Raw genomic sequence first — 23,635 nt, 5'->3', positions numbered from 1 at the left:
ATCCACGCTCGCTCGATCCACACCGCCACAACTCTCCCAGATTCACACCACACTCCTTGCTCGCTCGATCCATGCTGCCACAATACCTCCTCCCCTTCCACCGCCCCCCACCTCACCCCATGCCCCATCAACGCCGCCTCCATGGCCTCCCCTTCCAATGCCCGCCTCGCAGTTGGGGACGGGCGCAGGCTCGCGGCCGACGTATGGTGCCTAGCGCAGTCGGGCGACATGGATGGGCGCTACATGCGGTGGTGCGTGGAGCTGGCGCGCAAGGCGATCGGCCACACCAGCCCCAACCCCATGGTCAGCTGCATCATCGTCCGCGATGGCCGCGTCGTCAGAGAGGGTTTCCACCTGAAGGCCGGTGGTGGGGAGATTGTGGACGGGGATCGGACGACGGCGAGTGGGTCTTGTACCTCCTGACAGCAGATTCGATCCGACTTCTCCACGGTGAGTTGCCCTCTCATCGCGTCGTTGTCCTTATATCCACAGCCTCCTCGTCCTGAGTAGTTGTCTGATCCTCACAACGTCAGATTTGGCGCAGGGAGAAGAGAGCAATGGTGACCAAGATGAGCGTGGGCACCCTGGAGGAGGCAGATCCAGGTTGTCACCGTCCTCCGAGCCCGCCGTCGTCTCCGCGCTGCACCCAGCGCCGCTGTTCCACATCACCATCGACTGCGCAGGCCGTCACTCTGTTGACGCGGCCGACCCGTCCATTCTCCCTCTTGCACCGCTCGACACGGACGCCGCCATCTGAAAGGCGAAGAGGCGGCTCACGAAGAACGGGATGCTGTACGAGACCGGTGAGTGGGAGGGCCACAAGTTCCCGCCATCCTCGCCGTTCATGGTGCACCTTCCGCTGCTGCCACCGGTGGTGAGGTGGAAGGAGCGGGCCAACAACTCATCGCGCAGGCTCTCGACACACTCGTCGCGTAGGTTCGTGAGCAGCTCATCCTCCTCTGACGAGTACGATGAGGACTCGGGGAATCTCTTCTCCTCGAGGAGCCTCTCCTCTAACTCGTCGGACTTCTACAACTGCCTGTGCAAGAACACCACAAGGGTGCGCGCATCCGTGTCCGGCCCTTGCCGCGCGCCGCCAACTTCTGTGCGTCGCAACGTGTCGCAGAGCTGCCGCGGGGCTCGACGGCATCCACCGTGACGGACGGTGGGTTCGCGGTAGCGAAGCGCTCGACCGACCCATACGAGGACTTCCGCAGGTCAATGCGGTGACGGTGGCGAGGGGGAGCACAGCACGGAGCGACTGCTTGAGACGAACCTAGTGCTCAACTCGTCACGGTACTACCCGGCGATCCTCGCGGTGTTCACCAACGTGCGGGAGACATTGTTCCCCTTAGCTCGTCTCGATCCATTGGCCGACGCTGCTGTGATGTGGATAGGATTAACCTTTTCAAACGAAAGTAATGACACAACAATTGAGCATATGCATTGTTGTGTTCGTACTTCCTACGTGCATTGGTTGTGTCTTTCGGTGCTGAATCTTGCCTTGCTAACCTCTGCTTAATTCGACTCTGTTGTTCTGTAGTCTATCTCTGACTCTCTGATGGCAATCTTTCTTATAGTTTGTTAATGTTAATTTCTACTAGCTTGAGCAGGAGATTCTCACATGCACTGTTCGTTGACAGCTTCCCGAAGAAGAATGAGCCAGCTGATGCAAAGATCGCATGATGGAGCAGGATCACCTGCCGAGCCCTGCTCTGTTCAAGTCTGTCATGGTGGCGCTCTTGAAGAGCATGATCGGGTTCAGACTACAAGCAGGGTCTTGAAGAGCATGATCGAGAAGGGGGTTATAGAGAACATGGACATCGCACATAAGATCTTGGAAACTCTCTTCGTGAGGGGCCATGTGGAGGAGACGATTGACCACGTCAATCTGATGGTAGAAAATGGATGTATGCCTGATCTAGATAGTTGCTGGTCAGCCTTTGTCAAAACGATAGTCATGGAGGCACAGAAGCTGGGTGATTTTGCGTTGGACAGGGACTTTGATGTTGGCTTCTCGAACTATGATAGAGTTCTTGAGGCCTTGTACACTGAGGAAAAGACATTGCCCGCATACTCCATGCTTTGCAAGATCAAGAACAAAGGTGGTGGTGTGGACCAGAAAGGTTGTGATGCTTTGCTTGAGAGCTTAAAATCTGAAGGGTACTCAAAGCAAGCAGATATTTCTCTAGGATGTTGATGGAGAATGCACCATCAACATCCAAGAAGGGCAAAAGGGTTGCTATGGGTGCGTAAAACAATCTATCTTCTTTTTTACTTGATGAAGAAAGATGTGATTTCTTTCTTTTTACCACTGCTTCTTGAGTTGTTGGTCAAGTGGGGATTTTTATCCTATGAGGCAGCAGGTACACTTACTTTCTTTTCGCTAACTTGATTTATTCTGTGCCTTTTCTAAGTGAGGAAAACATATTCAATAATCGACAAAGGTGTACTTCCTTTCATGAATTTTGGTGTCTACAGGAAGTGATTCTGCAACTGATCAATTCGTAATATTTTTTCAGTTCTACATCTAAGATTTTAGCTAGCTGGATCAAAATTTGATTTCGTTAGTGGTGTTATTTGGCTTTGTCACGTCCCAAATTCTATAATCATGTGATTAAGCTTAATTGTGCATCATTAGCGTCATAATTATTTTTTAGGTAAATTATTTTGGCGTACTAGAGCACTTTGTTTGAAATCAATTAGATGAGAGAATGAAATTCGGGAGAGAAAAGAATTAAATTCGCAGTTAAAATAAACATCTTTCTCTCTAACATGTGGGACCCACCCGGCCCCACCATCTCTCCCTCCACTTGGGCAGCAGCCCCACCTGCTCCCTCACTCCCACTACCGTGCCTCTCCTCTCCCAACCAGCCAAAGCAAGGGAGCAAGAGCTCACTCTCCCTCTCATTCCCTCTCTCCTTTCTCCCTCAAATCCGCGCTCTAGGAGCCGAATCAAGGTATGCATGTTGTACCATTGCGATCACAAGCTCACAAGCATTCCATTCCTCCAATTTGTTTGCTCATTCCCGAAGGATTTGAGCCGATTTGGATGTCTTTTGATGTTAGGATTGAAAAGTGAAGAACACCGAAGTTCTTCGATTTCCCACCGTTTTCTCCTTCTCCCGGCGGTCCCTAACCTCAGCAAAGCACCTTGGGTAAGTCCTCTAGACTTCCCATGGCTTGAATACGCATTTGGTTGGTCGAAATCCGAATTTGGAGCTAGGTGGTGAAGTTTGAGCATTTTTGAATGTTTTAGACCTAATTTGAGGAATTAGATGAATTTGAGTTAGGAATGGAGTTTCTAGGTTGTTAAATGAGTTCTAGAACCCTTGAACTAGTTCAAACATGTTCCCTTTTGGTTTGGAGAAGATCACAATTTGTTTCGGGTATTTTTTCCCCCTCAAAACATTCCAGTTCTGGAGCTTCCCCGGAGTATCCGGCCTTCCCCGGAGTCTCCGGGTGAGCCCCAGCCGAAAATAACAGAGAGGGTGCTGCCGGAGAGTCTCCCAGAGTCTCCGGTACCCCAAAGTATCCATCCATCACCGGAGTATCCGGGTGCACTGTTCATCAGCCTCTGCTGATAACTTGTAAAATTCATAATTAATTCATACAAACTCCAAAAATCATGAAACCAATTTTGTTGGTTTCATAATAAACTACTCTATCTATTAAAAATATCCCCAGCCATTAAATGTCGAATTAAATTTTTGAGGCTAATTAATTAGGCTTAAGCTTCATTAATTCACCATTAATTCTTTACAAGTTCAAAATGGATAAAACCAATTTTGCTAGTCTTCTTATGACTTGTTCTAGCTAGAAAAAATATTTTCCTACATTCTAAAGCATATTTTCATGGCATTTCATTATTTGCACCTTATGGCTTAGATTGTTGCATTTTATTTATACTTATCATTGCACGCGTTATATTTCTTAGAACACGCCGATCCATCGATCCCGGAGACCGAGATCGATTTCGAGGTGTCGCACCTTTGTGAACCAGTGCATCAAGGCAAGCAACTAACATATTTCATCCATGTCAAATTTGGAAGTCTCAATTGATGAATATGCTTATGTATGTATGCATGTGTCGGATACCCTTGGGTAGAACCTATGCCGATTGCATCTTTCTACCTTGGTCAATTGTTCAAGTAATTTCTTTGTAGCCTAGAGATGGTGTTATGTCTAGGTACAAGTACGATATACATGCTTAGCAATGCTTAAGTCTTTCGGTAGAAGTCGAACGACGGTGTTTTCTGTTGTTCGTGAGTATAGGGATTACTATTGATTACAAATACATGTTGTTGGTGAGGTGGTTGGTGAGTGATGAGTATGAGACGAGATGTGGACGGTGTTAGGGGTGTCGTTTAAGGTCGTCCGTCGGTACCGTTGGTTTTAGCACTTACCTTACTCACCACATGCCGATCTAATGGTAAGGCGAGCCGAATACCTTCGCAGCTGTGGTTTTGTGGGTGTGAACATCAACGGTGTGAGCAGGCGAGCTTGTAAGCGGTACTAGTTTGCTCTGGGAGTAGTTCTAGTATCGCCATGCCGAGCGATGCATGCCCCACACGGTTGGGGCTGGTTGGGAAAGGTTGTCATGGGTACCCCCTTGTATGCACTTTAGCGAGTGGCACAAGCCGTATGATCCTCGTGTCGTGTGGATCTAGGAGTATCCCCTGCAGGGTGTATAAACAGTTTGAACTGCCGCACTCTCGATCATGAGCATGCTATTGTTTCATCTGTATCGATCGTAGAGGTTCGTTGTGGATTTGTGGTTCGGGTTTGTGGTGGTGGTATGGACATGGTGGTTATGTGGGACTGGTCAGAGTTTGTACTTGTTATAGTTTTGATACACATGTTAATTACAATTACTTATGTTCAGTTGGTGATGCAAGGTAGTTTCATATATATTGGTCAAGTTAGTTGCACACACATATGTCTAAGTTGCTTACCGCTTTAATTCACTTAACCGCAATGTTTAATCCTTACTACTAGCTAATGCATGATCCTTGGAGCCAACCTATGTATATGTGCTCTATATTGTGTAAGACTTACGAGTACCTTCGTACTCAGGGTGCTGCCCTTAAGTTGATGCAGGTTCGCAGGTCGGCGAGGAAGAGACGGTATTCGGCTATTTTGTGCCTGCCAATCAGGGTGGTGGGCAGGAGTAGCACACTCTACTCCGAACTCAGTGTTTTGGTATGGAGCCTAAGGGCATGTGGTTTCATATCCTTTTATTGTATAGTTTTCTTTCGCTGCGTAGATCTTTGAGTAGTTAGGAGTTGATAGGTTTTTGTCTCCTCCTAGCTCGCTTTTGTTATAAATTGTTGGAATCAGTTGTACGCTTAATATTTGTAATATAAATATTTATTACTTGCTCTTTATTAAGCTATGTTGTGATGTAGTATGTTGGAGGCATGTGTTTCAATTCTTGAGCACAAAACGCGTGCCGGGACTACCAGAATAGTATTCGGGTTAATCGTCGAGGTTGGATTATGAATAATGATCCTCCTGATGATTAATTCGAATACTGTTTGGACGGTTCCTCACAGGCTTGCTCTTCACCCATAGCAATATTATTAATCTTATTTTATTATCAATGTATCGATTCTAAGGATTGATTTAGTAGGGTCAGCAGGTGTGTCCGGACACATCCAAAGAAGTGATATTTAAATTTATTGTAGTTTGGTCAATTCTTTTGATAAAATATTGTGGTATGAATAGCATTAAAACCAGCCATGCGATATTCTTGTGAAAAGTTTTTGGCTTGCGTTGTAACATTATCAACTTTATTTTGTTACATATGTGGATTCCACGTACACGCTTACTATCAATCTTAACCTTTGACTAAGTGATTTTAAAATTTATGTAACTTTCATCATTCTGTTTCTTTAGACATTCAAGGATGACTTACAACAATTAATACAACCATTGGTCACGATTTTGTGGTTTCATGTCATGATAATTGAAATTGTTTTACTCTTATTCTCAGAGAGGAATAGGATGTGATTAAATTTCTACAAGGCAAGAACATTATTTAAGGAATCACTCCTTAGATCAATTGATATAAGCAATATCTATGCATATACTTAATATCATCTTATGTAAATTTTATTTTCGCTGCAACGCACGAGCATTCAACTAGTATTAGTAAAGCTTGAAAAGTTACTACACTTGTCCAAAACAACATACATATATGGGAAACATTTTTAATATACAGAGAGAGCATTTACCATAATAAAGTTGCAGATTAAACTCAAATCGATCATCAAGCCAATTATTGAAAAAAAATCGATCATCAAGCTCAAAAAAGGACAAGTACATAGTACTACTACAAAGACGCTAATCAGTACCCGCGACGATCATTAATGGTGCAGTTCCCAGTGGTGAACTACAAGCTTACCTTCAAAAGTTTGTAACCCAGCTGATACCAAGAGCCCCTGACTCTCTTTTCTTTTCCAGAGAAAGTGAAGAAAATTTGGCGACAAGAATATAGGTATTTTTCAAATTTATATGAACTGTTTTCTGTAATTTGTTAAGAATTAGTGACATTAGGATCACCAGGATGTGTGAAACAATGCATAATACAGTGAATCGGTTTGACCGCATTTCTCAACGACATGTACACTTCAGGTCTGACTGGCAAAATACCTAACACAATGCTCCCCGACATCTATAACTTTGAGCAGGTGATTCATCCCAGTTTACCCTCTGGACTTTATCATATGGAACTCAAATGGCTGGAGACTAACACGCCTAGCCAGTGATACAACAGCATCAGAGCACAATGTGAGACTTCTAGAAAGTTACCTACTTGTGTGTATTCTGTCCTGGATGCTTATTTGTTTCACGTGCCGGTAATTTTCTTTCATCTGATCTATTTCAAGTTTCTGTTCTGCAATAACAAAAAGTACCTCTACTGGCATTGGCAATTTGCATTTGTGCAGCACCTCCAAAGACCAGTGCCAAAAGAGGGGAAAAAAATACTCACCATGACATCTTTTATGATGCTCGTGCCAAAAAGTCATCCACGGCAAGAGATGCATCACCATGAGAAACAGCATTCTCAGGTTCCGGCATGTATAGAGAAGTAGACGAAACCTGTCAAAAGAAAGTATGAAAATAGTGTAGTGTTTCAAAAGCACAAGATAACAGCACAAAACAAACACAATGCACGAGCCTGGTTCAAGGTTTACCTTTGTATCTATTTGTAATTATCCGTTATTATCTACCAAAAGAACAGCACCATGCACTTTTAACCATTCCTCACATTCTTCCAGTCCATCAGCTCCATTAGCCTCACAAACTTCATTAATTCCCACGAACCCCAAAACTCCTGCGGCGTATCTCACAGGTACAGTTGGGCGATACGATTTCGACATGCACTTTATAGCCTCAATGCGCATTCGCTCCACATAGAGGTCAGCAATTCAACAGCACAATAAAATACATCTTACTGTGGTGTGTGAGAGAGAGGGGGGCGGTCATTCACACTATAAAGATGTCTGCAATCCAACAGCACAACAGAATACATCTTAGTGTGTGTGTGTGTGGAGAGAGAGAGAGAGAGAGAGAGAGAGAGAGAGATCATCGTTACCCATAAGACACGAATTCAAGTTGGGTGCCATCTTGTATAATTTGAAAAATAGGACAAAATTGCCAGATGAAACAGCAGAACGAACTTCAAGGGCATGCTTGACAGTTGTGTCTTGCTTGGCTTCCTTCAGCAAGCTGAGAACAATAGAGATGCATCAAGGGCTCATGTAACAATGAAATTAACCAAATCATATATCCTCCTATTATGCAGTGGCAGTCTGGCAGAGCCACGATTTCAGGGAAGGGGCATGGACTATGGAGTTAACATTGCTCTGCCACTGCTATTATGCAACCTTCAGGATCTTACTATGCAACAGATATACCTTGCCATCGATGAAAGCAAGTCTCTTTTGTTATTAGAGTGCAGCATGACGCATAGCAAGTTGTAAGCAGAGAATTAAAGATGACAGCCCTTGACTCCTCCATATAACATCTTCAGCTGCGATTGGCACTGCAACAGGTTGCAAAGAACATAATTAAAAACTAGGCTGTTCTTTAGTCAACACTTAATAGATACCAACATAACACTACAATCAGAGTTTCAATTCCAGTATTACAATTTAAATACAAGTTTTGAATTTGACTGGATCTTACCCGGGATGACCGTTACCCGGCCAGTTCCCACCCAAAATCACTTTTCATCAATTTAATTCAAAATCATGAGTAAATTGCACTTTGCACCACTTAAATTGACAAGACCTTATGCAAAACACCAGTACCCTCAACCAGGATTAATTCTCCCAGTACCCTCCGGGGAAACTGGTACCATCCAGTTACCCCTGAATTCAAAACCTACATTAATCACCCATATCGCTAAACAATTGCATGTAGTAGCAGGTACTCCTTCTGCTTCTTTCTATAAGATATAATTTTCCGAAGTTTGTTGCAAAATATAAGGCACGAATGTGAATTTATTTATGTTTTTCTCCGTTTGCCCTTATTGCATATTCTCTCTCCAGCATTTATAAGTAACGTCAAAATTATCTTACTATTCTCCTATTTCCAATGTATTTAAGTAGGCATAGCATGGTCATATTCTCTTCTCTTACTCTTGGAATCATACCCTCATTAATCCTTGTGCTTAATCCAAATATGCCTTATATGTTGAAATGGAGGGAGTAACACCCCTCGGCCCAAAGTACTCAATGCCTAGCACCCAGCTGACTTGCAGACTGCAAGGGAAGAGGAAGAACAGTGGATATGGGGTAAAAGAAAGAAACAGTCCAAATATTCTTCATGAGTTGTGCCTCCTAGCCCTAATCTCCTCCCAGGCTCCCACCCCACTGAACCTCTCCCTCATCAGCTCCTACCCACCATCACCTCCCGCCCCTTTTACTGCATATGCTAGCACACACTTTAAACCTCCAATGTAGGACTATCCCACCATGAAAACACACCCACTCCAAAGTCCAAGCATGTCGCATGTTACACAATATGGTAGGCTAAAAGCTAGATGCCAGTAAAGTGCATGCACCATGCCACCATTATACTTTTGTAACAGAATAGGTGATTGCTAGCAAAGTAATCTATGTAAACAAGCATCATTGCGATCCTCAGTACTCTTATTTTCTTTCCCTTCGCTCTATGCAACTAGGGTAATAGAATAGCACATGGCACATGATTGTTTTACTTATTCATGAATAAAATAAATCAGAACAAGACAAGACAACCTGATTATATTCAGGTAAATCTCCAGATTGAATTGCTAAGCGTGCATGGGTTTCATAAACCTGAAACAAGAAGTCCAAATGTCATAAGGGAAACAGTTATGCAAGGTTGGAATGATGTCCTAAAGAAAAATCAAACGGGGCAAATGATTCAACATTAACTTAATAATTTTCTAGTGAATCACAATATTCAAAACAATGAGATCGATAAAATAAACAATATGATGAATCCTTTTTCTCAAGGAAAACAGTAAGAGAGCCCCTTACTCTATATAATATGCATCTAGCTATTAAATACTACAATGCAGTATACCACGACAAGGGGCTACGAAAAGCTACCTTGACAGTCAGCTCGTTCTGAATCCTCTGAACTGTAAGGTCTTGCCGAATAGATTTCAGTTGATCACATTTGTAAAGATAATTCTTTTGAGATGTTTCAACCATATGAAGAGCCTTCTCTAGGACATCTTTGGGCCTTACCTGCACAAGGAGTAATAAAGAACCTAAAGGAAAAGGAACAGCACTAAATATTAATTAATAGCTAGAGCAATTTTTTCTAGCAACATGTATGTCTTGCCTACAATTTTACAGTACAATTAGCAAAGCATCCTCACTGTGGCAGGATCAGGCGCTGATGTAAGGCGCAGGTATCATTTCTCGATTTCCTGGCATGTTCCCTTGATTGTCAGTGCATCCCAATCTAAATCCTCCACTGCCAAACCAGTATTGTCCTCGCTACTTCTATTAAGCAGCAGTGACATAGCTCTCCATGCATATATGTTGGCTGTTGCATTCTTATCTGGTACAGAACTTCTAGGTTTTGATGGTGCATTCTGAGTCCGTTCAAAACGCTTAGATCTATTCTCCCGTCGTATCTTTTCCTCAGGTGAATGTGCTAGTGCGATTGAACTGGCATAATATTCCATTATATCCTGCTCCTTATCATTGTCACTTGAGGCGTTTCTATTTTCAGTTAGACTTGCATCACCACCAGTTCGCTGCTTTTTAGTAGGCCACTGACTGCATTGGCTTAAAGGAGCCTGGCAGGATTGAGCAAACTTCCTCAGATCCCAACTGTTACCCTGCAATGTATTCCCCAGAAAAGAATACAAGTATAAAAACAAGCTTGGGGCGATGGCTTTATTCAAATTTGTAGTTTTCAAAATGGAAGGCATGAAAGCAATATGAATCTGTTCCAAAGGTTTACCGTTCTTTTAGTTGCTTCCAAACTACTGCACATATTTCTTTTTGTTGATTCTTTAGGAACTACTTCCGCATTGTTAGCAACTTTTTCCTGTGCGACGGGCTCCCACCTACTTTTCGAAGGTCTACTAGGACTCCTCGATGATGATGAAAAGGAGAAGGGACTTGAATCCTTCCCTGTGCTGCCAAAGAACCAAAAAGAAAATCAAGATTAGTTAATCGAGATAGGCCCTGTTTCGGAGTGTTTGTGATTAAAGCCACCAAAAGCTCAAGTTCCCTCCGATAAGGTGTAGCTATTGGGGCTTCTCACTTCTCAGGGGAGCTTAAGCTCGTTTTTATACTGAAAAATTGAAGTCCTCACCAGCTTCTTCCAGAAGCCAGATTCTGGAAGAAGCTAAACTCTCCAAAACAGGCCACACAGTGTAACATTAACAACAACGGGATATGGAACTTTGCAGGATGCAAGCATCCATTGAACCAACATTTGAAACTTGAAAATACTTTCAAGTGCCAATATAGCCCATACTTGAAGCTGCAATGCTTCTCTCGGGACATCTCAACTATGCACCAAACCTACCCAAGCGGGTAAGAGGCCCACTTAACCTCTTGTCATGCTGATTATACAACCCCAGGCTATTTAACTTATCTTGTTTTCTCATTTGTTTCTTCCATTTATTTTGATAGTTCTTAGGGAAAGGGATTTGGTTTTGGTGATTATTACCCATGGATCAAGATGCTACTTCAACGGTAGTGCGGTAAGTAATTTCCGCCAGAATTTAATGTTTCAGTGATGTAATTTTTTTTTTTAGAAAGTCGGCAGGAGGGCTGCCGTTTTATTAGACCAGGAGCAAATGGAATACAGAAACGAAAAAAGGGAAACGGAAAGAACGAAAAAGGCCCGCAACGACAAAACCGCACTGGAGTTCACCTAAACTCCAGTGAAGTTACGGCCAGACTAAAAAACCGCACTGGAGTTCACCTAAACTCCAGTGAAGTTACGGCAAGCTACAAGGAAGGAGCAAAAGAAAAAAGGCTACAACCAGACGGAAAGACTATGAAGAGAAAGGCAAGGCCACCAGGAGGTCATTGACATGCTCTTTGATTAACAAAGCAACCCTGAGCGCCACTTCATTTTTGTGTTGAAATGTTCTTCGATTCCGCTCCTTCCATATATTCCACCAAAAGGTAATCACAATTCCATTGAAGTCACGCCGAAGCTCACGATCGATCACTCTTGAGGATGCTTTCCACCAACCGGAGATGGTTCGGAACTGGCTGAAAGGCGGCAAGTTTTCAAAATGCAACCAATGTGAAATATGCATCCAAACCTCTCTAGTGTAGACGCAGTCCTTACACAAATGCACAACCGTCTCATTTGCTTGATCACATAATTGGCATAATTGGTTGTGCGGCCAATTTCTCTTCGCCAAATTGTCCGCGGTCAGAATTTTGTTTTGCAAAAGGATCCAAGCAAACATTTTGCTTTTTTGCTCTGCTTTGGCCCTCCAGATATTTTGCATATGATATCTTTTAAAGCTTCCTGCAAATTGGATCTCATAAGCACTTTTAGTGGAGTATTGGCCATTAGCTGTCCATTTCCAAGAGATGGAATCCTGCACATTATCCTGTAGGGGAAAATTACGCACTAGACACCATAAGGTGATTAGCTGATGGAGCTCTTCATCAGTTTCTAGGTTTTGAATATACCGCAGCCATCTATGTTGGGTAAGACCGGCTTTCACATTGAATTTTTTCCTCCCGGATTTGTTGAAAATGAGAGGCGCGATGTTGCGCGGAGCACTACCATTTAACCAACTAGAGAACCAGAAGGATGCCCTCTCTCCATTTCCCACTGAAACAAAGGTTGACGCGTTGAAAAGAGCCTTGTCCTTTGCATTACAAGGAACCTGCATGCCCTTCCAGGGCCTCTCTTGGTCTTGCCAGTCAAACCAAAGCCAGCGGAGTCTCAGCGCCCTTGCGAACTTTTCCAACTCTAAAGTGCCCAAACCGCCTAGATGCTTTGGCTTGGTGACTGAGGTCCAGTTTACTAGACAATGGCCTCCATTCACATTTTCTGGTATTTCTCCTTTCCAAAGGAAACTCCGCCTTATTCTGTCAATTCTCTTTTGGAGCCATTTCTGAAGGGGCAAAACAGTTAAGTGGTAGATTGGTTGAGATGACAGAACGGACTTGACGAGAGTATCTCGGCCTGCAAGGGAGAAGAATCTACCTTGCCATCCAGGAAGCTTGTTGCTAATTTTGTCAATGATTGGCTGAACATCAACCTTGCGAAGCCGTCTTGTGTGTAGTGATATGCCTAAGTATTTGCAAGGATGTAATAGAATGCGGAATTCCATGCATACTGAACAAAGTGTCCTTAACCATTACATAATTATATTTGCTTAAGCAGAAGCATTCTGGACGGTTTCAACATCCAGATAATACATATTAAGCTGCATTAAACATTCCCACAGAACATTACTATTAGAAAGCATTATGCAATCATATCATTGCTGGTTTATTACAGCCTCATACCATACTTCAAAAGTTACTCATCACTAATAGAAAGAAAATATGGAGGAAAAGACAGCACACCTAGTCATATTTGTGCTTGTAGCATTTTCAGGCAAAGGAAATAGTGGTTCAATGTCCCAGTTCTTCATATTAAGGGTCCCATCAGCAGTTGCCTTCACGATTATCTGAAATTATCAGAACGAAAAAATGTAAGTTAACAGACTACAAATAGGTTCATAGATTAAGATAGAAAAAATAATGTAAATAGGACGGCCCAGTGGACAGATCACTGAAACAAACTCTAGAGTTGAAATATGAAGACACTTATTTACCCCTCAAACAATTCCATAGTTTCACAAGAAAACTTACTTTAGCATTGTTAACACATGCTCATACCTAACCAAAATGAAAAAGATTTAGTTTTCTCATGCACTGATGGTTATAATTATACTACCTTGGCACATCCAGTCGAAATAGACGTTCTTTAGCAGGTTGATTTTGGTGTGCAAATACTTCTGTTTTTGTTTGTTAAGGCAATTTTTTTCCATCAAATGCCACTATTAATTGCTATCAGTAGTGCTGTTAGACTGTTACCCGGGCCTTTCGCATGCAAATAGCTAATGGCAAGCAAAATAGACCGAAGGAAGTAATAAAATAGCTAAAAAGCAAGCAAACTAGAGCAAAAAAAAAATTACTTAACCTCCTTCAAGATGCTTCGGCTGGCAGCCCTCTGGGCATCATCCTTGCAACGGGCAAGATTCCGCTCAACATAAGTACGAAGTGAAACAGGGAAGGATCCCTGAACAGCACAAAATAATGTCAATGGGTTGATGAATGTAAATGAAAAATGCTGTGCATATTGACATGTTACAGAACTTATTTATTGAAGGTCTTAACTTTCAGAAGTTTTAGTCTGGGAAATTCTATGGGCCATCAGTATTTTCAATTTTATAATGCATATAATTCGAGAGAGTGGATCCCTGTGCCTGATGGAGTGAGGATTCAGCTTAGCCGCATGATCATATAGCATCATCCATGCTTAGCAAAAAAATGAAATAAATAGAACTTACTATCCAGCTTAGTTGTATGATCATATCAGAAAAAAAGAATGAAGTAATGGAACTCAATGTCACCTGAAAGTAATGGTCATATGACAGATGTGCATATGTCACTTTTTCAGATGACCATATGACAGATGTGCATATGTTACTTTGTGTAGATTAATAATACATCGCATTAGCTCATCTTGTGAAGATTTTGCAGTAGTTTAAAATTTGTGAAAATTACAATTACAAAGATATATTCAAGCTGAAGTTGGTTGCAAGTGGATACAAGCCTACAACATTTGAGTGAGCTTTATGAGATACATTATGGGATCTTAGCATAAAAGGTCAGTCAATTTCAACTTTCTTAATATGGCAATAGTTCACGAAAAATTTGGGAACAAATTAAATCGGCATAATCAATGCATGAACTTAAAACTTCTGGAAATTTTACCAGTGACACATTAGATGGACTGTCTGACTAATTGTAATTTTCTGAAGATGGCACTTAAGCTTATGGCATCTTAGCATAACATCGAAATCAGATGGCACTTAAGCTTCTATCAAAAGTTTTTCCTAAGTATCACAAATGCAGTAATGCACTTACCAAACTCCATCTCAGTCAAGTTTATTGTACATTCCTTAGGATAGCACCAGCGTCAGCCTTCTCTTTCTTCCTTAATTGCTCAATGAAACAGAAAAGCCGGCAAAATTTAGTTAAATAAGAAAGAAAGTAATACAAGAAAGACACAGTAGTGCCATTTTAGTTGTAGAAGAAACACGGTTTCTTTTACTCGGAAACAGACAAGAGCATGCAAGCTAAGTTTGGATTAGATCATTAGAGATCAACTAAACATGATGTAAGGCATGAAGCTTTCGCACACTTATCTCTTAACATTATTCCTTTATTGATACCCTGCATGCAGAAAGACATTGTCACTCGAAAGTAAGACTGATGATGAGATCATGAAGCTTCTCCAAAATCACACTGCCTGAAAAGGTCATCGGATAATGATGAATGTCACCATCAGAAACGACACGAATATTATTATAGCTTCAGGCTAACATCTTTGGGTCTTGTTCTGAAAGAATAACTTGACATTTGATTTCACTCCATACTGAACCTATTTCTCGTTTACCAACATATATTTTGCAGCTCACAGAGGGAGCTGGGTATTCCATCCATGATAACTAATTACCTAAAAGAATCTGAAAAGGGAAAAGGAAGTCATTGATAGTAATATCTGATTGACAAGTCAGTACAATGCAATACAAGACCACTCCAAGATGACAATCAACTTGCAAATAGTTGCACCACTACTTTTTCTAGTGGGTAGGCAAATAACAAATCGACATTACTATTTAACAACTCGTATTTTCAACTGAACATTTCAACACAAGAAAATTCAGCACTATTCCCCCGAAAAGTCACAATAGTGGCACAGATTAGTGTGATAGTATACAATCGCATTCAGATGCTTCTAGTATTTTGGCAGTAAGGTACAGACTATGCATCAATGAACAAGTAAAAGAAAGTGAAAAGGAAAAACAAGTTGATTACATGATCCTTTACATTCTTAAAACCTACAAAGACCCAACATTCAATTGAACCTAACATATTTTTTGAGGAGATATCATTCATATCAAACAATTAAAAAAATTGTAGCTGACAGTCTAAACAGTCTTATCTAAAAAGCCCTGGCCTCATGTCAGAAACCGGCTTCGGCATTATAGGTCCCATGCATGAAAATAACGATGCTCTTTTCGGCTTAGAACCAAACAAGAAAGTTCTAAGTGGTACCCCAGCCTTCACTGACAGAGATCTGAAGTTCTGTTGTGCTCGGTTGCTTCTCCCAATGGATAGTTCAATATTCTCTCTGAGCTTCAAAAGAGCCCTCCCAACCTCCACTTGGAGGCCCCTTACATGGTCAAGCCCAGCTTGTAGCTCTTTGGTGACCTTGTTATTCTCCTGCTTCATATTGCTCACCTCTCCTTGGAACTTTGCAGCCTGGAAAGGAGTAAAGTGAGCTTCATCGGTTCTATTTAACATCGTGATCTTTGATATCTCCTCTTGTATGCTGCACAGCAGTGAGAATCTACTCTCTAGCTCCCACTGTAACAGCACATTTTTTTCCAACCAAACCTGCAGATCAGTACTCAAGTCACGGAATTTCTTTTCAAGTGCAGCTGATTCATGTTTTCTAGCAGACTGACTAGCAGAGCCGGTTTCTAAGCCATCCTGAGCTTTCGCATCAGTAAGTCTATCCAATTCAGCTTTCGCTTTATCGAATGATTTTTGGAATTTCTGCATATAATGATACGATGTACTGAACCTCAACCAGAAGTCCAAGCTTTCCTCCAACACTCTGCTAATTTCTACTTTGAATTTATCCTCTAACGAAGAAACATGTGGTTCTTCATCTTCACAATGCTTCATGTATTCTTCTATCTCAGCAATCTCTTTGTCTTCAAGACTAGGATTGGTGTTTGCTTCGGATGACTCTTCAGACTTCTCAACATAATGAAGTGGAAAAGTGTTGAACTTGGTCTGTAAAGAACTCAACATTCGTCTAAGAGAGCGAATTTCATCATCTTTCGTTGCATTGGCACTCTTTAACTCCTTCATCTCTGACATTGCCTCAAGATGATATTCTCGATTTTTCTTCTCAATTTCTGAAAGCTGTTTCTTTGTATCCTTGTAGTTCCGAAGGATGGATGCATAATCTTTTAAGAGGATTTTATCCTTGCCCTCTAACCCATTTAAAACTAGTTGCTGCCACCCTAAGGTGCCATCTGGCTCTTCTTCCTGTGCCTCATTAGAGATATCAAATGAGTCCAATGATTCTTCATCCATTGATTTACTTGCAGTTCCTGAATCACCTTGAAATGGCTCAGAGAGTGTATCAGGCTTATCTGCATCTTCTTCAGAAGTAATTCCTTTAGACTCTTGGGATGAATCTACTAATTCTTCGCTCAGAGGAGCATCCAACTTTTCCACAAAATCATTAAGACTGCTGCATGCTTCAGTTAATTGTTTGTGAATGTTTCCATTTTCACTGTGCACAGACTTCTCAATCCGCTGAATAGTTTGCAGCACCTCCTCAACTTGCTTCAACCTCTCAGATAACTTACTGAAATCGCCAATTAAAGCTCCCTTCTCTTCCTCCAAATTAGCCAGGCGCTTATGCAGTTCATCTGCCTCGGTCCTCATTCTATTGATTTGAGCATTCTGTGATGAAGCTGCAATTTCTAGGGTGATGACCTTATCCACGAATTCATCAACCTTTCCTGCTAGATGCACTACAGATGCCTCTGAGCACGACTCAAACTGCCGTTTGACCTTTTGGAATATTTCCTGCAGCTCAAGCCTGCCATTTTGCAAAATGAGATCATTATCCTCTGTAGATGGACTTGCAGGGATGGTCACTACATCTTGCTGATCACTTAGCTCCTTTTGATTATGAGGGTGCCCACACTCACTCGTGAAAGTACTTAGCTTCTTTTTTGCATCTATGACTCGTTTGAACTCTGTTCTTGCCACTTGAGATGATCTCTTTTGCTGATCTTGCAAGTTAACCAGTGTATCTTCACAGGAAATAAGGGCCCGTGCAGCCATCAAGGCTCGAGCTTCATTGTCTTCAATAACTGCACTGGTACTAAAAGTCTCTTGCAAGCTCCATACTTCCTCTTGCATTTCTGTCGCCCGTCTTTCAATGTCCAAGTACTTATTTAGCGAAGATTCATAAGAGCTCTTGAAGAACTCTTTCTCGGTCTGAAACACCAGGATTTCCTTCTGCAGCCTCTCAATCTCTTCTTGTGCCTTGTCTTTGCTCATCTGAGAGCTGATCCTTCTATGCGTCTGTGTCCGCTTTGGAGCCGGGCTAGTTCCTCTACTGATATTGATCCCTGTGATACCCTTTGGGAAACCGTCGCCATCATCATTTTGCAGTGAGAGTTGGACTTGCTCCGGAAACGCAGTTGCTATAGTGTGATTGGACTTGTGCAGCTCCCCTGATACTCGATCATATCGATCAGCAAGCGCCTGATAAGATCTATAGGTCTCCTCAACATAATTTACCAGCTCAGGCCTGCTCCTGAAGTACAGCTCCGCCTTCTTCGCGAAAGTGTCAGCGTCTATTTCTATGAGTTTGATCATGGCCTTCACCCTGGTTTCCATCTCTGCAACGACAATAAACATATCTTGAACAATTCTGAGACAACAAGGTACGTATAGATCAGAAGCGCTAAATCGATAATTTTTTTAATGGAAGATAAACCAATACTTGGACAAACATTTCATGCTCAAAGATATAAATTGGCTACACAAACAATCGTAATCTATAGTACTAGCAAAGACCGCTGCAACATTGATCGATCCATCACAACAATGATCAACATCAACAACAACGTCAATAATTGTAGGTCACGACTTCTGATGTGTTCGTCTGTTATGTGGAGGATTTCCTTTTAAGCAATGTGGCAGGCAAGATTACTACCTTGGAGGTTGTTGTCGAGCCATTTGGACTGCGTGGTGCGGATGTGGCTCGCCCACCACCACGAGTAGGCGTTGCTCGCCGCGCGCCGCAGCATCGCAGTCTGCTCCCTCCGTCGTCACCCCCTTTATCCCGTCCTCCTCCTCCTCCTCCCCCTCCCCCTTCTCCTGGTTTCTATTCGCCCTAACCTTCCTCTAGTACGGCTACTGCTGCTACCGCTACTTGCGCTGCGCTGGCCACGGGGCGGAGGTTGGGGCGGGGCCGGGAGGACCCCAGGGCGAGAAGAGGCGAGGCCGTGGTCGTGGAGAAAGGCATGGCGAGATAGGGGGATCGCGGGGCAGGTGCGCCGCCGCGGGTGGCTGCCCGCTGCGCGCGGGTGGTTCTGCGGCTGTCCGCGCGGGGCGGATCGTTCTTCCGCTCTTCTTGGCCCCGGCGCCGGGGCCCGAGCCGAGCCGGGGACCGGTTTGTGCGCGTGGAGTCGTGGGCGTGCGATCAGAAGTCGGAACTGCCGAATGCCGAGGACCGGAGAGATCAACCGGCCGGGGCTTGGCGTGGTTTTGTGGGGTTGGGTTTTTGTTATTTTATTGGCTGGGTGTTTATGGATTATCTATCCGCTATAAGTTTAATATAATTGTATAGCTTTTTAATTTAGAATATTTTCTCTAATTAAAATATGTCTATGCAGTATCCACCGATGAACCAATTAGTATAATATTTGTGACAATGGCAAGTTAAAGTTTGAGTTTTTAGCCCTCCAGTTATAACTATTGAATAAAAATAGCAAATCTAGTAATGTTTGGTTTGCGAAAACGTCACTGGCTAGGATAACAACCAGATGGCGACAATAGAGGCCATAAAAGTTTAAATACGTGAAAGATAAAAACATAGCTGCAATGTATAGTAAGAATAATGAAATTATCATAACTAGATAAAACTAGAAAACTAAACTCAAACAATAACACTCCTATAAAAACATCACTTATATGAACCACATTCCTAGTTCAAAAGAGCTTGGGCAACACCTCTAGATACAAAACAATCTAGTTTCTTTGCTAGTTTGGATAGAACATGGGTGCAGTATTTTACTTGGGTTGTCTACTTGTCTAAGTATAGGATGTTCATGTGGTCATGCTAGTAATGCTTTTTAAAAGTGTCTCCAAGATACTTTTGATTCGATAATTAAAAAATTAAAAAAACATATGATTATGTAAACAATGAGAACAACCGTTCTATACACTCCTCTTGATTGATGTTGCAACTAGCATCCTTTCGTCTCTCCACATCCCCTCCCTCCAAAAAGCTACCCCAATTTGACTATGTACCTCACTGTGCTTTTAATAGCCATCTTGAACATTTAATTCCAAACCACAATTTTGGGGCTTACAAATAATAACTTTGACTTTCAATTGGTAGTTTCTTCAACACTTTTTATTTGCGACTTTAAACTCTATGTCGGAAATCCGGGCTTCTAGTTGGAATTTTCTCTTTCAATTGTACGAGTCCATTGTTTCAAGGGTTTTTTAGTTAAAATCAGAATATCAAGGATTTCAAATAGAATTTCAATTTCAACTAAGAAATTTGCAAACAAAATGAATTCAAGCTTCGTGCTCTGCCCTCCCCCTCCCTGAGTTCAAAAAGGTTGCAATCACATGCTAATGGTATGATTGCAATGGCGCTAGAATCTATACTCAGAATCATGCAACGATGTAGGGGGCATTGCAGTTCAAGTATGAGGCATGGTGTAATTGTAAGCTCTGTGCAACCATAACAACGGGGGTGATAGCGTCACTCCAATGCAACAAGGGGCAAGAAAGGTGGTTCAAAGAGTTTGCAGTTACACAAACAATACATATTTCACTGTACACCATAAAACACTCTTACACTCGTGAGTTTGGTGCACGGAGTTTGTTAGCTTTGTACTCAAACACAAAGTTTGTACTATAAATCTCGCCAAAGGTACACACCACCATTGCATCACAATTCGTAGGTAAAAAAACTTCAAACTCAAAACACTGTTGCAAATCTAGAACGCTTTTTGAAGAATTATCTGGAAACACTGTTGTAAATCCAGAACGCTTCAGGTGACAGGGGTAAGGCTAGTGTCACATGCTCAAGATTTCTGCAGACTTGGGATGGAGTCTCACGGTCTTCTCAGAGGCAGGTTGATTCATCTAAATGGACTCTGCCTCCGGTCAGATGGGTGAAAGTTAATACTGATGCGAGTTTTGACTTGCGGTCAGGAGAATCATTCGCAGGATGTGTTATCAAGAATTGTTTTGGTGAAGTTTTGCTAACTGCTTGGTCTGATCTTTCGGCGTGCGGCAGTTCCTTGGAAGCTGAAGCGCAGGCGTGCTTGTTGGGCTGTAGTCTTGCGAAAGATTGGGTGAAGATGCCTTGCATTTTCGAAGTGGACTGTACGTCACTGGCAGTGGGCATGTCAACCTCTGATTGGGATTGTGCGAGCTTCGGTTGGGTTCTGAAAGTAGCCAAGGATCTGACCCTTTTGTTGCCGGATAGGCGTTTTAGTCAAGTGAACAGGGGGGAAAGAGAGTAGCTCATGAGTTAGCACAAGTAGCTAAAAGGGGTTCGGTGGTTGCGGTTTTGCGGCTTGATTGGCCTCTGTGTGTCGCTGAGCTTCTTGATAAAGATTGTAGAGACTTTAGTCGCTTCTAATAAACCCCTGTTCCCCTCGAAAAAAAAATCAAACTCAAAACATTATGCTCTATGTTTTAGTTGTTTTGTATTACCCCAAGAAACAACGAGACACCCACAGCTATTGATTCAAACAATATTTCTATAAATCATACTTTCTCGGGTCTAAAATATAAGTAGTTTTAGACTTCTCTGATATGTGCAAAATATAAGACGTTCTACAATTTCGGGACACCTTTTCACCATATATTCCTGTTTTACCTTAATTAATTGTTCTAGTTAACAAGGAAGAGATAGTGTACAAGATTGAAGGGTGGTATATCATTAACCGAAGGATAGCATGATCATCTTATCCATTACTTAATTATTATGTCAAAATATAAAACGGCTTACTTAAGATCGAAGGGAGTTTTAGAGATCACAGAATGTAGTTGTTATTATTTGTAGACATTTGCTCTGATTTTTACAAATTTTGAAACAAATTTGTTTGATCGTATAAAACATGGGAACATGCATAATATGGTATAGCATATATGGTGCATGCACGTATCAATGGCCCCATTTGAATGAGAGAAACGGTCCTGTTTCTCACCAAAATCAATGGAATCTCTATCAAATTGTGTTTTTGGCAACTAAGTCGAATCTTAAATGGGTGAAATATTTATCTTTTTTATACTGCAAGGAGAAACAAGTAAAAGATGATTCTTCTGTTTTTAAATCACTTACTTCTTATTTATAATTATTTTTTAATCAAAATCTATCAAAATAGTCGAACTATTGAGAAAATATTCTCATTTATATTTTGAAAATGTGAGAGGGTAGTGCTATGCATTCTAGCTGGAATTGGGGATTTTGGAGGAATTCAGAACCTTACCAAATGTGCCCTAATTATACATAATCCCACTAAAATTTGCATCCAAGAGGAAATAATCCTGCCTAAAACACCATCACACGATTCACATTCCCACCCGTCAGAGAAGCATTTGCTGCACAACCCCGTTAACTTTTCGCGAAACAACTCAATTTGGGCGCCCAAAATACGAATTTTTCAGACCCCGCCCGCCAACTCATCGATCCGCGCCTCGATCCACGTCATCGATCTGCAGCATCTACCCAACTCCCGATCTCATCCGTTCGTTTCCTCACCATCCAACGGCACAGCCTGCATCCGCACCCACCGCTCTCCCGTTAAATAGCCCCTTCCCCTTCGCGGCTTCGCCTCATCGCACTCGTCACTCCCAGGCTCCCAGCCATCACATCCCGGTCCAAAATCCCCAACATCTCTTCCGTGTTCGAGCGACCGAGCGCAGCGGCCATGTCGGGGCGCGGCAAGGGCGGCAAGGGGCTGGGCAAGGGCGGCGCGAAGCGGCACCGCAAGGTCCTCCGCGACAACATCCAGGGCATCACGAAGCCAGCGATCCGGAGGCTGGCCCGTAGGGGCGGCGTGAAGCGCATCTCGGGTCTCATCTACGAGGAGACCCGCGGCGTGCTCAAGATCTTCCTGGAGAACGTTATCCGCGACGCCGTCACCTACACGGAGCACGCCCGCCGCAAGACCGTCACCGCCATGGACGTCGTCTACGCGCTCAAGCGCCAGGGCCGCACCCTCTACGGCTTCGGCGGCTGAAGCGCGCCGCCGCAGGGTGGCCGTGGCAAAAGTCTTGGGTCGCGGTCAAGAAATCGTGGTGGAGACGAGAGTGTTCTGGTTCATGCGTTTTGTTGCTTAGTGTTGTCGGTAGTTCTGGTTGTTGCCGCACTGCAAGGTTCATCGGCATTTGCTTGCGTGGTCTGAACTCGTAATATGTGCATCCCGTGCTTTGCCTCATTTGCTTGTGTTCTTGACTTCTAATATGTGAATCGGCGCCTTGCCTTGTTATAGTGTTCTAGAATTAACCACAGCTGGGTCGTTCGCTTCAAATATTGCGCTGCTGCTGTCTGGTTTTTGCTAGATAAAATTGAGATTTAAATAAAAAATATGTAAACACAAACGTACGCACATGAGGCTAGGTAAACAGTATATGCGAGTGAAAAGTAAGCACTCAATCCGTAGGTGATATGTTTTGATGAATCTATCGGTGCAAAATCTCGCTTGATTAGAAGATCAAAGTTTCGCATACTAAATGGCTGAGATCTTGTTGCCTCGGTATGTTCATTGGGATTTTATAAATTGATCGTTTTTGTCTTCTTTGGTTCTTTCCCCCGGTTCGCCAAGTTGTCCTCCGCTCCTTCTCCCCCGACTGAAATAAAAACAGCAACACCTGCACCCTCCTCCCTACTCCATCCCGTCCCCGCCTCCTCAAATACTTCCTCTCTTCTCGAACCGCCGCGCCCTACCTAGCCCTGCCACGAGGCAAGCGAATCGTCCTCACGAGGCAAGCAAATGCTCCGCGCCTGCGATTCCTCGTGCCTTTTCCGACGGCGCTCGCGTTTCTCCGCCCGATCCGCTTCTATTGACCGTACTGGC

The 23,635-nt window shown here is 42.8% G+C and overlaps 3 protein-coding genes and 2 pseudogenes across 3 annotated transcripts; 3 read left to right on the top strand and 2 right to left on the bottom strand.

Annotated features, from left to right (window-relative positions):
* The first annotated feature begins 141 nt into the window (after positions 1 to 141).
* Positions 142 to 1,686, top strand: LOC133885601 (uncharacterized; annotated as a pseudogene).
* A 103-nt stretch (positions 1,687 to 1,789) lies between these two features.
* Positions 1,790 to 2,200, top strand: LOC133890300 (large ribosomal subunit protein mL102 (rPPR5)-like). Its single transcript, XM_062330715.1, has one exon. It carries the CDS (start codon positions 1,790 to 1,792, stop codon positions 2,198 to 2,200), a length of 411 nt encoding a protein of 136 aa, XP_062186699.1.
* Positions 2,201 to 6,278: 4,078 nt separating this feature from the next.
* On the bottom strand, positions 6,279 to 14,643 carry LOC133885592 (SAC3 family protein A-like; annotated as a pseudogene).
* Positions 14,644 to 15,476: 833 nt separating this feature from the next.
* On the bottom strand, positions 15,477 to 19,049 carry LOC133924030 (protein NETWORKED 2A-like). The gene is made up of 2 exons (XM_062369391.1): positions 18,523 to 19,049; positions 15,477 to 18,205 (listed from the first exon to the last, which is right to left on the bottom strand). Exons 1-2 carry the CDS (start codon positions 18,614 to 18,616, stop codon positions 15,711 to 15,713), a joined length of 2,589 nt encoding a protein of 862 aa, XP_062225375.1. The 5' UTR covers positions 18,617 to 19,049; the 3' UTR covers positions 15,477 to 15,710.
* A 3,363-nt stretch (positions 19,050 to 22,412) lies between these two features.
* LOC133924021 (histone H4) lies at positions 22,413 to 23,064 on the top strand. The gene has a single exon (XM_062369378.1). The coding sequence runs from the start codon at positions 22,487 to 22,489 to the stop codon at positions 22,796 to 22,798; it is 312 nt and encodes a 103-aa protein (XP_062225362.1). The 5' UTR covers positions 22,413 to 22,486; the 3' UTR covers positions 22,799 to 23,064.
* The last annotated feature ends 571 nt before the right edge of the window (positions 23,065 to 23,635 follow it).

This window comes from Phragmites australis, chromosome 1 (genome assembly GCF_958298935.1).
Source record: "Phragmites australis chromosome 1, lpPhrAust1.1, whole genome shotgun sequence".
Classification (NCBI taxonomy): domain Eukaryota; kingdom Viridiplantae; phylum Streptophyta; class Magnoliopsida; order Poales; family Poaceae; genus Phragmites; species Phragmites australis.
The sequence above is the reverse complement of the archived record's forward strand: the minus strand, read 5'-3'. Positions and strand labels throughout refer to the sequence as shown.